The 18,846-nt window shown below is 43.4% G+C and overlaps 1 protein-coding gene across 1 annotated transcript in view; it reads left to right on the top strand.

Annotated features, from left to right (window-relative positions):
* Positions 1 to 9,620: 9,620 nt before the first annotated feature.
* The window catches only part of SLC39A12 (solute carrier family 39 member 12), an 80,340-nt gene continuing 71,114 nt past the window's right edge, over positions 9,621 to 18,846 (top strand). Inside the window, exons 1-2 of the mRNA XM_029954476.1 lie at positions 9,621 to 9,659; positions 11,750 to 12,096. Coding sequence (XP_029810336.1) covers positions 11,836 to 12,096 — 261 coding nt within the window. The 5' untranslated portion in view covers positions 9,621 to 9,659; positions 11,750 to 11,835. The remainder of the gene's footprint in view (positions 9,660 to 11,749; positions 12,097 to 18,846) is intronic.

Below are 18,846 nucleotides of genomic sequence, written 5' to 3' on the forward strand. Positions count from 1 at the left end.
CAGGCTGCCTACTACTGTCAGACCAATGAGGCGCTCCGTCTCACCAACCGAGAGATCAGGACCTGAGCCTAAGTTACACCTAACAGCTGAGCTACCCAAGGGCCCCAGGAAAGAAATCATTAAACAAATGATTTCACACAGAACTTTTGTTATTGAAGAAAGCACAATGGAGGAAATTTACAGGAACACGTGAAGGTATGTATTGGGGTCAGAGAAGACTTGAGAAAGTTGAAAAGGATGGAATGAGTCAAAGATCAGAGAAATTGATAATTGGAGGGCTGGGTGGTCAGGGAAGAGTGTGTGGCGAGAAGGTACGGAGGCAAAAATATATAGACTGAGCAGGGTGGAAGCCCACTGCTTAGGGTGAGGAGACACCATTTGTTAGCTCCCTTTGTTTACAAACTCCTAGTTGAGATGATCTTTTTATTTCCCTTTCAATTCTCCAAAGTTGAATTAAAGAGGAATTCGCTAGGGGCACCTCTGTGGCTCAGTCGGTTGGTTAAGCATCTGACTCAGGTCATGATCTTATGGTTTGTGGATTCGAGCCCTGTACTGGGCTCTGTACTGATGGCTCAGAGCCTGATTGGGATTGTGTCTTCCTCTCTCTGCCCCTTCCCACTCGTGCGTGCATGCACTCTCTCTAAATAAATAAATTAATTAATTAATTAATAAACTTAAAAAAAGAGGAAATTCCTGGATGGAGTGATTTTTCTTACTGGACGTGGTCCACTAAAAATGAAGTACTACCCTCTCTTGATCAGAGCTGAGCAATTCCTCTACCCACACACAGAACACAGGATTTCTCCTGAACCATTTTGTATTATTGTTGTTTGGGGATGGGCTGTGGTCTCCCACCAGAACTAGTGCCTGGAAGATCTGAGAGTATAGGTCTTCATATTTCACACAAGCTGTATGTTATGTGTAACTTGCACATAAGAGGTTCTAAACGGGTGCTCAATGAACTGAATTATTGTGTGTTGATTTAAAGGTTTTCTGGAAATTATGTCTGGAATATTAACTTTTAAGGGAATCTTTTTTCAGTAAATGGTAAGGACAACTTCTGCTCTCTAACATTAACTCTTCTGGGATTATTTCCCCTATCAACCCTCTATATTTCCTGGCCTGTTTTAAATCAGGAGTTGGAATTTTAGTGCTTCATTGCCTTGAGGGTTTTTCACAGAGAAGACAGACCTGTTTGATTTCAATGTGTCCTCCTATGTTTCATAAGAGCCAACTTTCATCAAAGAGTATGCCAGGGCTCCTTGAGGACGAGGGGAGAGAAGGAAGCATTTTTGAGAGAAGGGAGAGAAAGAAGGGAAATGTCGCTCGCAAGTGCAACGGGTCCAGTGAGGACCCGAGCCTGACTCACTGCACTAATGTGGTGCTCAGGGTGACCGGACTTCAGAGGAGCACCTAGAAGTAACAAAGGAGTTTCCATTCTCTGCAAAGACGCTGAGCCCCACATGCAGAGTGGAAATAGCAGAGGCAGTAAATAAAAGTAGACCATGGTGCTGGACCACCAGCAGCTCCAGGGCTCCCTGAAGGATGGATGGTGTTGGCGAAAGGTTGTGAGAGAGCCTCAGCTTCTTTCTGATCTCCAGGCAGGCATCTCTGCCCTGACCCGAGAGTCAGCTTTATTTATTAAAAAAAATGTATGGGGTGGCAAAAAAAAGAAGTGGCAATTGCCTTAGACAATAATTTCTGATAACAAATTCCATGGTATGTAAAAATTTCCCAGAACATAGATTGGTAGAAGACTCATGCATAATCTTTACCAATAGAGATTGAAGTAGGTGACTAGATGTTTATTATATGGGGAAGGAAGGTATCTTCAGCATTCAAATACAAGGCAACATTTTTTAGCATAACTAGGGCAAAAGTTAGTTATTTTGTGAGCAGGAGTCAATAGCCTGTTTTCTTGATGGGAAGAAAACAGGGTTTCTCAGGAAATGTAACATTTGCTCCTATAATCACAAAAGAAGAAACTCCTATAATAAGTTTTTTCACAAGGTACAATTCACATATTTTTAGCATAAGAAGGCAAGTCACTCCTGATCTCAGTCCGTCAGGTGCCTTGAGGGTTGATGCTCAAGCAGGAATTGAGTGGGGGTTGAGTGGGAGTAGACACCAGTCGCCATTTGATGGTAGGAGGCCTTGCAAACCTGCCTTGCTTCAGAGTGGCTCCCAGCACCACGGGAGTGGGGATAAGAAGGTTCTTAGCAATGACCAGAGGACCCCTCTGATCGGAAGGTTTCCCTCATGTCTGACCTGGGGCCTTTCTGCCACCTGAGAATGGGAATTTCCCTCCAGCCAGCATGCATGGAGGCTCAGAGTCAGACTGACTTGACATGAAAAAATAAAGACATATGTCGCATGCACACGTTTGCTATTCTCTCTCTCTCTCAACAGCTTTGTGGGTAATTATTGACTGATTGATTTAAACCATTTGAAAAAGTGATGGGTTTCTTCAGTATTGGATACATAGGTTTAACAAATTCACTGGAAAGTAAATTCTCTTTTTTCGATGTTTTACATTTTACCATCCTATGGAAAAAATTTCTGGATTGACTTGAAATGCATTGTTTGTGCCCATTGTCAGAATGCATGAAAACTTTAAAAGTTGGTATTGGGGCGCCTGGATAGCTCAGTCAGTTGGGTGTCCAACTTCGGCTCAGGTCATGATCTCATGGTTCATGAATTTGAACCCCTAGTTTGGCTCTGTACTGACAGCTTAGAGCCTGGAACCTGCTTCAGATTTTGTGTCTCCCTCTCTCTCTGCCCCTCCCTCACTTGTTCTCTGTCTCTGTCTCTCAAAAAATAAACAAACGTTAAGAAAATTTTTTTTAAAGTTGGTGTCTTCCCAATATTGACATCTTCCATTCCCAGAGCCTATCCTCTCTCTCACATAGAAATTCAGTTCATGCATCATTATCCTACGATTCTACATTTAGCAGTAGATTCCAAAAATGATAATTCCCTTCTTCATTGTTTTCAAATGGTAGTAGTCTTCCGTCTAACACACACAGTGAAGTAACTATGTTACAGTTCACTGATGGTGGCCATTTTCAATTCATGGGTGCTTACCACATACTGCATGCAGTCCTTGATGCTAGGGCTACAAAAATGATTAAGACCCATTTCCAGTAATGGATGAGATAAGATAAATATATATATCACCACATCCTGGGACCAGTAGGATAAAAACAAAGTATCACAAGGCAAAGATGATGCAGATTCTACTACAGCACAGGAAACGTGGAGCCTTTCTTTAAAAGAAAGTGTTATTTGTGCCAGGTCTTAGGGAAAACCAAACCAAACAAACTATAGATTTGGCAGCAGAGAGGAAAAAGGGCCCTTGCAGGCTGAGAAAATAGCATGAATACTAGAACCTAGAGAGGCTCAGGGCAAGAGAAGTGAAGGCAGGTGGCCTGGAGAAGAAGCTGGAGCCAGAGGGACCAGAGGAACTTCTCATGGACTTGTACTGGAGAGCTTGCATAATAACTGCAGAGTGAGGACTGCAATTTATGGAGCTCATAGTTGTGCCCCATACCAAAATGCCATAAAGGCAGGTGATACCCCATCTTAAAAATTAGGAGAAGGCTCAACGGGCCCATAAAATGTCCAACTTGGGGCCAGTATTCTCTCCCCCAGGGCTCTCTGATTCCTATTATCATCACAGCCTGCTTTAACTCTAGAAACTATCCTGGCTGGCAGTTTTAAAAAGTATTGCCAAGAGCCCTTAGCCGTAGTTCCACAAACAGTAAGAAGTTCTTTCCAAAACAAGGGGCACTTGGCTGGCTCAATCTGTGGAGCATGTGACTCTTGATCTTGGGCTTCATGAGTTCGAGCCCCATGTTAGGAGTAGAGTTTTACTTAATAATAATAAGAAGAAAAGACAATCCTACCAAACTACTACCATTACTCTTTTCTCATTTATATATTAGGATTCTCTCCTTTAAATGAAAAGGTTTTAATGTTTATTTATATATTTTGACAGGGCTGGGGAGCAGAGAAAGAGGGAGGTTGAGAATCCCAAGCAGGCTCTGTGCTGTCAGTGCAGAGCTTGATGTGGGGCTCAATCTTACAAACGTGAGATCATGACCTGAGTGGAAATCAAGAGGCAGACATTCAACTGATTGAGCCACATAAGCACCTCACCCCCAGTTTTTTAAAAGAGAGTTTTGATGCTGAAACAAATACATGATTTAGAAAAGAAAAATGATTAACTCCAACACTATTTTACAAATGATTTTTTGGGGGGCGCCTGGGTGGTTCAGTTGGTTAAGCATCTGACTTCAGCTCAGGTCATGATCTCACAGCTCATGGGTTCGAGCCCCATGTCGGGCTCTGTGCTGACAGCTCAGAGCCTGGAGCCTGCTTCAGATTCTGTGTCTCCCTCTCTCTCTGACCCTCCCCTGCTCACGCCGTCTCTCCCTCTCTTTCAAAAATAAAATAAAACATTAAAAATTTTTTTAAAAAGATTATTTTTCCCTCTTGTGCAAAATTACACATATTTACTATAAAAATGTGGAAGTATACAAAAAAGAAGGAAAAATTGCCTATATATTCCTCCCACCAGTGTGGAACTATTACTACTGAGTTTATAGTAATATTCTTACCATGAACATGTGACATAGTTATGACCTATATAACATTATACACAAATGTTTAAAAATAACTTGTCTTGGTATACAATGTGCCTAGGAATGGGATAAATATTGGAAAGATCTCTTTCCACACTGAGAAGGAAACCCACCCAAATAATAAGCACTGAACAACTTATTTTGTAGAATTCTTGGGAATGCCCTTAGTTAAATCAATATAAATGTTGAACCATTGTTTCTGGCAATATGTGAGTTCAAAACTTCTTAAAAATGTCATTAACTTAAAGGCTATTCAACAGACAGAAATTTCAGCACATCACATAATTCTGATATATCCATCAGTTGACACCAACGTCTTAATCTTAAAAGCAGGATAAAGGGGCCCCTGGGTGGCTCAGTCAGACAACTCTTGATCTCCGCTCAAGTCATGATCTCAGTTCGTGGGATTTAGCCCCATGTCCGGCTCTGGGCTGGGGATTCTCTCTCTGCCCGTCCCCTGCTCTCTCTCATGCTTTCTCTCAACTAAATAAACTTTTAAAAATACTTAAAAACAAAGCAGGATACAATGTTAAATAAAAATTCTGGTACTTTTCTAAAAATATTCCAGAAACCTCAATAGGTTGGGTTTGTGGAGTAAAAAGTACATTTGCTGGTTACGTACCTTAATATCCTTTCATCTCAAATTACAAAGGATTAGAGCTTAATTTTAGGAACAAGCGAATAAGAAATTAAAAAGGAAAAAATTCCATGTTCTAGACTGGCGCTCAAGATTCTGAATAAATATTAAATGTTGAATATCTCTTTCGTAATATTTGTGGCTAACCCCAGGAGGGCTGGGAAACAAGTGAAGTTGGGGCATGGCTAGAAGATCAAGAAAGATGTTGTAAGAACTTCCATTGTGTCCACTTCCCCAGCAAAGATTACGGATGAAAAATACAACCCTTTGGAATGCTCAGTGGCCATAATTACTTACATAATCTTCTGTGTTTTTCCCTTTGACAACTTATTGCTCCCCCAGTGACCCCTACCTCCTGGCATTCACCTTCTTAGGATACCCCACTCTCCTGCCCCAGCGTGGGTGGGGCACGTGATTCCTTTCTGACCAGTGAAATAGGAAATGACCCTCTGGGCTTAGAATTCCTAAAATTGCCCACGGTCCTGTGAGTTTGGAAGACCATTCTTCCATGGGTAAGTCTTCAAGGGAAACCCCAGCCCTGCCCGACGCCTGGGTGGCAGCCTGATGAAACTCTAAAACCAAGAATGCATGTCAGCCGGGCCAGGACTCCTGCCCCACAAATGTGTCCTGTTTATAGTCTAAATCTGTGTTAATCGGTTATGCAGGAGGAGCTGACTCATCCAGCTGTTTACACAGTGATTCACCCAGAGTGAGTCAGAAAGTAGTTGTGAAATTAAGTGGTCACTGGGTCTCTTCAAACCCACTCTCCATTTCTCTTAGCTTTTCCCATGTCTGAAAAAGTCACTTCAAGAAACAGAAAAAGAGGGGCGCCTGGGTGGCTCAGTCGGTTAAGCGCCCGGCTTCGGCTCAGGTCGTGATCTCATGGTTCATGGGTTCGAGCCCCACATGGGGCTCTGTGCTGACAGCTAGCTCAGAGCCTGGAGCCTGTTTCAGATTCTGTATCTCCCTCTCTCTCTGATCCTCCCCTGCTAACTCTGTTTCTCTCTGTCACTCAAAATAAATAAAAAGCATTAAAAAATTTTTCAAGAAACAGAAAAAGATGACAAGACACATCATGGTGGTCTCAAGGGGTGCCAGTGTTTGCACTTGGCACAAATGAACAGAAGACTTGGCCAAATGGACCTCACAGAGTTCCAGACGTAGGGGCTGCTCCATTTCACCCCACCAAAACCGCAGGGACAGGATGCTAGGGTCCAACGGTGACTTGGCTGATAACTTTCCTGCTCCTTGGGTCACTGGGGCCACATGCAGTGTCATCTCTGCCTTCCGGGCGCTCCCTGTGATGTTACCAGCAGTCTTCCACTCACGCTCGCCTCATAGCTGTGTCACATGCTGCACTTCTAAGGAAAGCATGGCGGATGGGTATAGGGTGGGACACCTCGCAAAGTTTGCCCCTCAAAGCTTTGTTCTCACAGAAAGAACCTTGGAAAGACAGAAAAAAAAATGAAGGGACAAAATAAACAGAGCAGGAACCAATGATGTAGAAAGCAAGCTACATGTGAGGATTCGCCAAAGCCAGATGGGAAGGTGAAGTTTTGAAATGGCTGATAAAATAGACCCATTGCCAGCAAGACTGACATGAGTAAAAACGATGAGCTTCAAAATCATGTATATAACATAATCCAAATTATGTTAAAACAATAAGAAGAGATAAACTAAAAGCTAACATATAATACAGAGGCCACTTTTTTTAAATGCTCTTAGGTGTTTTCTGTAGTTTATTTTATTTTTTATTTTTTTAATTAAAACATTTTTTATAATGTTTATTCATTCTTTGAGAGATAGAGACAGAGCTTGAGTGGGGGAGGGGCAGAGAGAGAGAGAGGGAGACACAGAATCCAAGGCAGGCTCCAGGCTCCAAGCTGTCTGCACAGAGCCTGACGCAGGACTTGAACCCATGAACCATGACATCATGACCTGAGCCAAAGTCGGATGCCTAACTGACTGAGCCACCCAGGCGCCCCTATAGTCTTTAAATTAGTGATCATATATGGCTTTCTTTCATAAGGAGAAGAATAATGTTGTTTGAAAGCTGCACATGAAATAAATGTTTCTTCTAAGAATCATTTTTACTACTAGCTTCCAAATCAATGTAGACGTCAGGTCTACATTCAAAACAGGTGACATTTTCTCATTGTCACTACCGTGAGGTGGCGGTATCACAGAATCAAAAGTTGTGTCAGGTAGTCCCTACCCTGTAGGGGCTTCTTCTCGGTGGAATATTCTGCTTTTCCTCTGAGAAATCGTTTGGTGAACAAGTCACGTTTGATTCACATGCTGGTAGGTTGTCCTATTAGGTATTATCGAAAAGTAGAGTCTGAGATTCTATTGGTTTGAAAGTTCTATTTTGGCTTACATTTTTTTTTCCTCTGAGAATTTTTGGGCTGAAAGGTTTGGGGAAGAATTGAAAAATCAGAATGTAGCCGACTATTTCCTGAATGGTGAGGTCTCATCGGATTCCTTGCTGTGCTGTAAGAGAAGCCTGCACTTCCTGATAGAAACAAGGGACCCCCATCCCAACAGAAGGCTGCTCAGGGGCGTAAACACCAGTTGCACTGTGGCAGGGCCTAGATTTCTGGTGGCACCTACAAGCTGTGTGACACTGAGTATTTCTGAGGTGTCCAGTGAGTTCATTAGGTTCCGTCCATATGACGAGAAAATATACATGAAGTCGCTTAGCACAGTGCCTAGGCATAAGAGACACTCAGAAAAGTTAATACACATTATTAATATTTATAAATAATAATAATGAAATATTATTTACAGAGTTTAGTGTCATGGAAAAGGAGGGACGAAGACCATGTAAAGGAGCACATGGGGAGAAACTGGGCCCACAGGGAGCTCAGAGTTGTAGGCCCTCCTATTACTGCCAGAGATGGGCCCACAAGGCTGAATGCTGACGAGGCACACATGCAACCATGTCACTTGCTCAAAGCCTCCTTTCCTGAGGAAATTTGCTGGGAAATTGTTGAAATAGATATATAAGTCTGTGATGACTACAAAGGTGAATGATGATTCCTAAAGTTGTACAATGCACAACCTGCACAACTGTACTCTGCAGTCCAGAACTATACCCACAAGATGGCTTTCTCCCGTGTTTAGTCTCTTAAACTGCTGCCATCTTGTGTTTTACATTTCCCCGGCGGGGGGGGGGGGGGGGGGGGGGGGGGGGGGGGGGGGGGGGGGGGGGGGGGGGTCTTTAAATTCTTTCTAGATCAAGGCAGAGTACACATGTCAATACTTTATAAGACTTGAAGAAGAGGTTGAAACTCAGTATATACCAAAAGATACAGAATCCACACTGAAGGATGGACTGGTTGGTCCCTGCCTTCCCTCCCACTTGACTCAACATCTTGCTGTGATGACACAAAGTATCTATATTAAGAAATACTGCATCAGATGGGAGTGGTCCCAAGGGGGCTAAATGCCTTGTAACTATCAATCAGGAGTTAATTAGCTCCTTCTTTATGCATTTGCTTAGCTAACATCTGAAACTTATTACCCCTAAAGGATGGTTTGGATTGCAGATACAACCAACCATGTTTGAGAAAGGTTGGTTTCAGGCTCGCGGAGGAAGCACTCGGCTACAACCCAGAGTCAAGAGAAGGTGCCACCGCCATGTTCTGCTAAGTGTCTTGTCCCCCTTTATGACTCCAACTTTTCTCCATCTGCCTGCCGGCACCCCACGCCTTGGTTGGACTTGCAGGCCCCATCCAGGGCTTCTCCCTGCCCCACATTAACGTCATCTCAACAGGGACAGGGACAGGAACGTGGTCAGGCGCCCACTGTGGGAGTGCAGCCAGCTTTGGGGACAAACGGAGCGGGCTGGGGCACGCGACAGTGGGAGGCAGTCCACCCAGTGGGGTGTCGTGCGCCTGTGGAGAGGGTGATTGGGGGTGGTGGGAGCGGCTGAGAAGTCCTGCAGGAGGTCACGTGCTGGGCCCATATTGGGAGGGAACCCCAGTCACAGCCAAGCCTAGGCTAGGAAATGGGACTTCCAGGCCCGACATCAGCATGGGCGAATCGGAGCGCTGTCCTGGCACCATCGGTTAGAGCAAATCAAGATCCGGTTCCGTGGAACCCGGCAGGTTATACAATGAGACCCAGGTCAGGGAAGACCGATTCAGCACCTGTGATTCAGCTCCAGCTCGTTAGCAGCACAGCGGGGGGTCCTGGCCAGCCCCTCGCTCTTCTTGGGAATGATGATTCTGGACACTGACTGCAGCTCATCTCTCCAGAGAGCTCGGCAGAAACAGGCCAACTCGCTGGCCTTGACAGTTTAGGCAAATCCAAGGGCTCCGTGATGTGCATTAAAGAGAAGCTGGGCAATTCTGGGAGCATTTGCCTTCCACGTTTCTGTGAGTATTACCAGCGTTCCCTTAGGATTATCTCACCCTGCTGCTGCCAGTTTTCATATCCAATTAGTGACGGAGGAGCTAATCCACCCAATTTCTTTCTCTTTTCATTTCCTCCGCCTCCTTCCAGAAGCCCCCTCCCCCACCCACTCCTGGCCCCGGACCTGAACTCGGAACTCCGTCCCTTCCCTTCGCCTTCAGCTTCTCTCCGTTTTCCATGTACCATGTGCCATTTATATGCACTCTGTGCATTTTGAAATCGTGGGTTTTGACTTCTTACCTTCTATACAATTTACCACTTGGTTCTTTCAGTCCCTCCTTCGTTAAGAATTTGCTGGAGCCTGTTTCATGGGGCACTTCCACCACAGACTCTGGGATCGGAACCTACACGCTAATTACAGTTCCCCACTCCCATCCAGTTACTCCCCAGGTCAGAACTTTATGCCTCCAACAAATACTTCTCCTCTTGTTTGAAGATATCTTCTTTACAGGATTTCTAATGCCTTCAATCTTTTAAGCCTCTGCACCTTATAAAATTAAAGTGTTAAGGAGCTTACCTTTTCAATAAGTCTTTGGTCGGAGGGTTGAGAAAACAGAATCAACTGGAAAGAAAAAGAAATCTCGATCTAGCCCTAAAGCCTTTCCGTTCTACAAGGTGCAATCCTTTGACCTAGATCTGTCCCTTAGAAGGCAAGTGACTGGTTAAGAAATTCTAGGATTTTCTTAGACTTCTGAGAGAACTCGTAAATATCGATCCAAAATGTTAGGTTCATTAGCCACTTTTATTAGATTTTTCCTGAAAGTCTGCCAGACAGAAAGTTCTCACTTTTATCCGCCTTCATTGGTATCCCCAGAGCAGTTTTCTCCACAGCAACCGAAAACTTCTCTGGGTTGAAATAATCCTTTCCAGCTTCTAGTGCGCAGTCACGGAATTTTAAAAATGGAGGACTTTATAATTACAAAATAGTCTCCGAGATTTAAAAGGCCACAGAGCTCCAGATAAATAATCATTTATCTTTCTTCTAACGGAAAGCACTGCGTTTAGAAATGTTTGTATCGCCTGTCATTTTTTAATGCTAACATAAGAATCTTAACCTCTCTCTTTCTCTCTCCTTTTTGAATCATAAAAGGAATCACAGTATCTTTGTTACTGCCCCACAATTATTATTAGCTCATCTCTGGGCCAAGATGTGACATGAAATGCTGTTAACCCTTTGCATTCTTTAAGCAGCAGATTGAAGAGATTAATTAAAAAAAATTTTTTTTTTTTTTTTGCAGAAAGCTGATTGGTTCTAACCTTGTCCCCTACGCCTTTACTGACCACTGAGTCTGTGGGTTTACCGTGGCTCTTGCGGTCTTGAAACACTCTTGCTTTTCTGCTAGTTTGTACTTTTAATAAACTAAAAACTGAAAAATTACCTGTGTTTTCTGGGCATGAGTATTTTCTTCTGTAGTACCTTTCCTTATCTCTAAAATCATCTCATTCAACATGATGTGGGTAATTTGTAGAAATTTATTCTCTCAGGGATGCCTGGGTGGCTCAGTGGGTTAAGCATCCGACTACAGCTCAGATCATGATTTCATGGTTCATGAGTTCGAGCCCCACTTTGGGCTCTGTGCTGACAGCTCAGAGTCTAGAGCCTGCTTCAGATTCTATCTCTCTCTCTCTCAAAAATAAACATTTAGGAAATTAACATAATAAAAAGAAATTTATTTTCTCTTTATTTTATTCACTTACTTGAGCCATGAGGACCCACATCACAGAGTTCTAAATTAGGATGGGATAAAATGAGGGTATCTGGGTCCTATGACTTGTACCGCCTGCAAGATAAACAGAGAAACTGACTCTACCTAACTTTTTTACTCTTATTTTAGAGAGAGACAGTGTGACACACTTTCTGGATGTTCTACAGTTTGAAAGTCTACAGCCATGATAGTTTCCTTCTGTTCGTGGTCATAAATGACCTACAGACCCCCTACGGTTCAGAAACAGCTTGCCGTTGCAAATCAGCTTAGCTGCCCAATTAATGAATCCTTTCAAACATGTTGCAGGCCCAATAATTAAAGCCTTTATTTTTTCCCCTTCATCACAGAAATTCCTCCCCTTACGAGTTCACACCGTGAACAGCAAGCCACCCAAGTCCATCAGACGCTGACTCAAGGTAAAGGAAGAGTGGAAATGCGGTTCTGGAAAGAGCTTCTAGCTCTTGGGGTGCCATTTGTCCTTCTACCCAGCCTTGTTCCCTCTACTGAGACAGAAAGACCCCGGGCCCAGGAGAGCAGCAGCACCTGGAATCCGGGCCACCTGACGGGAGTACTCCAAGCTCTCTCTGCCGATGACTCCCTACCTCGGAACCATTCTAGAAGCCTCATGAAAACGTTGTTGGAGAAAACTGGCTGCCCACAGAGGACACATGGGACGCAAGAAGACTGCAATCTGGTCAGTGCGACAGACAGATTGGGACCAGGTCCTGGGGCGTGTTCAAAACAGAGCAATGGCTTCTCCAGCCATTTACTTTAGTGAAGGAAAATCAAACACAGGACCCAAGTGGGACAGTGCATTGTGTTTTCGTATCTCCCATATTTAGGATACAGCAAGTCATCCAGCATTCTACAAATAATATTTGAAAACAGGGAGAATCTTGTTTTATTCAAATGGTAATGTTTGCAGAAGCCTTTCTACGATCCTTCTGCATGTTTGGAGGTATTTAGTTATCATTGTGAACGTTTTCCTTTTAAGAGAGAGAGAGTGCATACAGGCACAAACCAGGGAGGGGATACCACAGGGGAAGAGAGAGAGAGAGAGAGAGAGAGAGAGAGAGAGAGAGAGAGAGAATGAATCTTAAGCAGACTCCATGCTCAGTGCAGAGCCCGATATGGGGCTTGATCCCATAACCCTGGGCTCATGACCTGAGTCAAAATCAAGAGTTGGACACTTGACCAACAGAATCACCCAGGTGCCCCACAAGTGTGAACTTTTCATTCTCTCTTCTTTCTGATTCGCTAGTTAGATGCTATTTTTTGGGGTGGCAAAATGATAGTGATATGATATTTGCCTAATGTTGCATTTTTTTAAGTTTATTTATTTTGAGAGAGAGAGAGAGCATGCATGTGCATGCGCAAGGGAGGGGCAGCAGGAGGGGGTGGGGGGAGAGAGAGAGAGAATCCCAAGCAGGCTCCACGCTCCACACTGAGTCCAACTTGGGACTCCATCCCACCGCCTGTGAGATGATAGACCTGAGCCATAATTAAGAGTCAGATGTGGGGTTCCTGGGTGGCTCAGTTGGTTGAGCATCCAACTTCAGCTCAGGTCATGATCTCACGGTCCGTGGGTTCGAGTCCCGTGTCGGACTCTGTGCTGACGGCTAGCTCAGAGCCTGGAGCCTGTCTTCAGATTCTGTGTCTCCCTCTCTCTCTGACTTTCCCATGCTCATGCTGTCAATCTCTCTCTCTCTCTTTCTCTCTTAAAATTAAATAAATAAAAAAAGAGTCAGATGCTCAACTGACTGTGCCACCCAAGCACCCCTAATGTTGAATTTTGAAGTACTTTAGCCTGATTGTTGATTGGTGTTTTCTAGTACTTTGCATGGTGGGCAGTTAATGAATTGGAGGCTCATCCTCTTAAAAATGAGGTATCTGAGCTAAAATGAGGTCTGTGGTCCTGTGGCCCCATTCCCAACCTTCCCCTGGTTTTCCAGGTGACCCTCAGAGCCTGGCTGTCCCTCAGCATTGCCTGTGCTGTTTTTACCGAATACCAGGCTGGGACCCCTCCTTCCATGGATTACATTGAATTAACTTGCCTGGGATGGAATTAAAAAAAAAACTTCTCTGCAGGTTACGTGAATGTAAAATCCACATTAATGTAAATTCAACATTTAATGTAAAATCAGAATGTCTCCAGTAGGGGAGGGGGTCGGCAGGAGCAGCACCAGAGGTAGGAGCCCATGTCTTAACATGATTGCATACAGGTGTAGACAAAAACACGCTTCACCATCCCTTTCCTGACTGATGAGATTTTATTTCTAGAATGAATCTACAAATAAGTAAATGAAGACACAAACAAACAAACAAATAAATCTAATAACTGCGTCCAGAGAAAAAATTTTGGCAGACTTTCTCAATCACAGTTCTAGGGAAAGCATTTCCTGGCCAAGTGTTTTTGCTCTTTTTGGGATTTTTTTGTGTGTTTTTTTTTTCTTCGTGACAGAAGGGTCTTGCTAATAGAATTTGTCTCTGCTCTGTGCAAACAGTAAATAATTCAATAATGAGTGAAATTCCCAAGGGTTCCCAGAGAAAACATGTGTTATAATAGGCAACTCATCTGTGATGACATTAATTTATATATATAGCAACATAAGACTTCCCCATGGAAATAACTAGGAGTCATGTCTTATTAATGTCCTCTGAGAATTTGCTGCAGGGAAATGTTCTCCTCTAATGACAGAAAGTGCCTTATTAAGGCTGGCTGAATATTAGTCTAGCTAGGGGGAATGTAAACATGCAAAATTGTTCTATGTTTTGTTTTGTTTTCAGAGGGAGACGTTGTTTTGCACTTTTTGTTTTCTGTGACATTAGCAAGAGTTTGGCCAGTTTGGCTTCCGTTTGAGCTCTTTCTATTCCTATGAAGTGAAACAATCTTTAATAGCTTGACCCTCTTGCTGCTGCTAGTTTAAAAGACTGAGGGAAAAAGAAAAAAAAAGTCACGGGGCACGTGGGTGGCTCAGTCAGTTAAGTGTTTGACTCTTGACTTTGGCTCAGGTTATGATCTCACGGTTCATGAGTTCGAGCCCCACATCGGGCTCTGTGCTGGCAGCCCACTTGGGATCTTCTCTCTCCTCTCTCTCTGTCCTCCCCTTTCAAAATAAATAATAAACAAAAATATAAAGACAAATTTTAGCTTTACCTGCTCAGAGGACTACAGTTCACCTGAATCACCCATAAGCAGGGATCCGATGAAATCTCTCCGTGTCATCCGTAAAAAGCCAGGGCAAACTTTAGGTCAATCTAAAGTATCTGAAAGCACTGTGCACTTAAAAATAAATCCATTCAAGCCTCAGCCTTTGAAAATGGACAGTCTTGCCTGATCGTGGCCTTTTTTCTTTTTTTCAATGAGAAGGGCTAAATGGAGTTTTAATGACTGTAACAAGGGATTAAGTAACTCTAAGAGAATGAATTCCACTTCGGTAATGATGAGAACCATGACCTTATGTGGGTTCCAGAGGTGGTGAAGGGATAAGAGTCAGCCAGTCCTGGGCCCAAATCCTTATTCTGGCACTTTCTAGCTATTGGGACATGCTGAACCTCGGCTTCCACATCTGTAAGACCACAGTACGGGTCCTCTCCTCGGGGAGTTCTCTGTGAGGACCACAGGGCCCTGTATGAACACACTGGGGCATGAGAGCTCAAGATGTCTCTGTGCCTTCACAATTCCTGTGTGTTATGGATACGTCCAATGTGGTGTTTCTGAGAAATAAGATACTCCTGCCCCCTCCCCAGACCCCACTCCACTGTCCCAGGGGCTTCGGGTTTTTTTTCATAATCTCCAGGAATCACTCAGACACATTCAAGGTAGAGAACCACTGCTTAAGGTCCTGCATTTAACTCAGTCTCCCTCCTCCATTTGTCTTCTCTGCCATGGCACAAAGAGTGGGCGGAATCGAGCTTTATCTTAACTTGTTGTTGATCTAACAAGGTGTTCTTGACTCTTCTCAGTAAGACTTATCTCTTTGTCAGTCAGAAATGCCACGAAGTCTGGTTATAGGTCCACAAAAAGCCAGTGCCTGCTGTCAGCAAACACCCCTCCAACTCTTCGTTTGCCAGGAAAAGGAAGAACATTTCCCTTTTATAGTCAATTCTAAGACATCCCCCTCCCCCCCAAAGATCTTGTAAAAGTCTAAGAACTTGAAAAAGGCCAGTGGATTTAGCCATAACCCAAAATCAACTTCAGGCATCGTTGGAGCTAAAAACTTTAAAGTTGATCAAGTCTGACAACTCCTATTCACGTAGAAGAAAGATTTCCTATTGCTTTCTGTCACTGAGATGCTCTCCTGGCAGAAGCAATGAACAAAGCTGAATGCAGCAGCTTGGGGAGGCGATGTGATTTGGCTCTAGGAATCCAGAATTTGTGCTTTTTCCCTCTGAAAACTTAGGCCCCCACATGACAAGATTAAAAGGAAAATCGATGGATTATTCCTGAATGAGTCCATTCTTCTTGAACAAAGAATCACTTCACCAGGGTCAGAGCTTTGGATGGATCTTGATGCCTATGAGGCAAAAGTATTTGCAAAATTAGACTACATGTCCTCCCCCAAACACAACCTGGCCACTGGTAAAAGGTTTCTAACAACTGAAACAAGTCTAGTGATGATGAACTGGCAAGCCCAGTCCGCCATCAACCCCCACAGTGCATTTTGTCATGTCAATGTCTGTTAGGTTTTCTGGTATTTCCTACAGTATTCTTTCCTCAAGCCACTGTGTTCTATACAAAGGTAAGTAACTTATTTAAGAATCCAATATCTTGGGGGCACCTGAGTGGCTCAGTCGGTTGAGCATCCAACTTTGACTCAGGTCATAATCTCGTGGTTTGTGAGTTCAAGCCCTACATCAGGCTCGCTGTTGTAAGTACAGAACCTGCCTCAGATCCTCCATCCCCCTCTCTCTCTGCTCCTCCCCCACTTGCACTCTCTCAAAAATTAGTAAACATTAAGAAAAAGAGTCAAATATTATGAAGAGGCAGAAAATTTTCAGCCCGTGGTCATTTGATTCACAGCTGAGTTTTATTCCAGCAGGCCTCAAAAAATTAAAGCAAGGCTTAGGCAACTTCCATTCATTCAAGATGATTGAAATCTCTAGTCAGAGAAAATGAGAGGCTCTATGGCTATTTACAAATTTTCAGCCAGAAATCAATATACCTTCCATGTATATGCTTTTTATAAACCGCTTCTGGAGTGAATATGGGTATGATTACAGGTCTTGCCCTATTCCCTGCTGCCCCGGGCCACATCCTCCTATTCCAACCCTAGAAAGGTACATTGAGGAGGAATCACAAATGGACAGGGGCCTCAGGCACATCAGATGGGATGAGGTGTAGCCAAATACTCTGTTGTGTGCTATCAACCAAGCCCCGGCCACATGTGTCTGCTCTGGTGGCCTCATGGAGGTCCCATTTCTCACGTCACTGATATTCTTTTTTCTGCCTACTCAACCTCATCAACCCCCCTAAAGATCATCTGAAAACCTCTCAACAGGAACGCGTTCAACCTTTTAAGTTGTACTACATCCCCTCATTGGTTTATACTAGAGTCTTACCAATGACTTGGCCTCCTCATTGACCTCTTTTTCCATCGAAGAGAAAGGAGAGAAAAATCACTGATTGAAGTGGTTGTGCGTTAGGTACATAAGTGGGTCTACAGGTTATATTCTTCATGGCACAAAACAAAGGGATAAGCAAATAAAGCAAGTCGTTGGCAGAGTGAGAATTAAGATTGGGCAACCGCTATTGGCTTTGTGACTTTAGGTACATTACTTACCCTTTCTCAGACTTGGTTTTCACATATGCTACAGGTATTCCTTCCTCATAGAAGGAGGACATACCTCATGTTGGGTTCTGTGCACATAGATGTACCCATTATTTAATTCACTAGGCATCAAATAATTGAGTAATTGGTATTCTAAATGCTTTACATTATTGCAGAAATGGTGGGTTATCAGGCAGGCTGGAACCATTTTGTTTTCCATTTAAAATATTGGGATAATGGTCTTACCTTCAAAACAACGTATTATCTAACATTTTTTTTTCCAGAACCAATTAGATTTATATACTGAGGAATGCCCAAATACATAAGGTGTGTAGCACAACCTGAGCACATGGCTTTCAGCAAAGGGTAGCTAATACCACCAATAGTTTGGTTTCAGGAGGTTGTTACAAAGAAAGGCTTGATTACAGTTTTGTTTCAGTTGATAAACCTCCTTGAGTCTTGGTGTCAGCCCTGCCAATAGCTACCAAACCATGGACTTTTCTTGTCTGCTAATCAAGAAACAGGAAAGTGCTGGGGTGGTTTCAGTGGTGGAGCTTAATGGTCACACTGAGTGACTTGTTGGGAAGCTGATCTCCCTCTGTTTGCTGAGCTCTTATCCCATTGCAGTTGAGTTGGGGAGAAAAAGGAATCTGTATGGCTAGTGAAGAATGTGATTAATGCTTTGCTTTGAAGACAGATGACATATTTCTTCCTGACCCAGATGGTATGTCCCAGATGTTATGCAGTGGGACACACAGCATACATGGAATTAGGACACCTGAAACTTCCACCTCAGAGGATAGATTAAAAGATACTGCAGTAAATTGTCCCACATTGGGAAAAGTCCTTCTGGGGCTCAGGACAGGCATTTCTCCAGGCCTTCATTCAGTGGCCTATGCTGTGTGGCGGGCTGCCTCTGCGATCCTAGGAGAATTCTCAGGAACCCCCCACTGTCTTTGAAGTAAGGCAGCTCCTGTCTTGTGGAGAGAGCTTCCCTTCCAGAACCCTGTGTGTATCTTTTCCCCATTGTCCCTTCCCATTACCCGAAGCACCTTCTGCCATGTAGACTTCCCAGATTAGATGTGCCAGGCGTCTTGCTGTGGGTGTGAAACAAATAAAGCATCGTGGAAATATTTTCTTTAGCAGTTCTCTTAGGTAGGATAAAGGCAAAGCAGATGGCGTTCATTCATTCCATTTCACGCCTTGTAAGTGCCAGGCATTGTGCTAGATGCTGAGGAGAGAACCGTGCACAGACAAAACCTGGCCTTAATGGACCACTTACTTGTTCTCGAGGGATGAGAGAAAATAACATGAAGGGAAAGCAATTTTAGAACACTAGTGCTTCAGAGAAAATAAACATGGTATCTGCTGCCACTAGCTATGTGTGACTATTGGACACATGATACGTGGCTCATCTGAATCAAGATGTGCTGGTAAGTGTAAAGTATACACACACCAGATTTTGAAGACTTAGCATGACAAAACGTCAGATAGCTCATGAATAATTTTTTAAAAATTTTGATTACCTGTTGAAGTGGTCATATCTTACATATATAGGTTTCAATAAGACACATTATTAAATATACTATTAAAATGAATTTCACTTTTTAAAATGTGGCTACTAGAAAATTTAAAGTGATGTGTGGCTCACCTCCATGGCTGCAGTTATGTTT

This window comes from Suricata suricatta, chromosome 10 (genome assembly GCF_006229205.1).
Source record: "Suricata suricatta isolate VVHF042 chromosome 10, meerkat_22Aug2017_6uvM2_HiC, whole genome shotgun sequence".
Lineage (NCBI taxonomy): Eukaryota > Metazoa > Chordata > Mammalia > Carnivora > Herpestidae > Suricata > Suricata suricatta.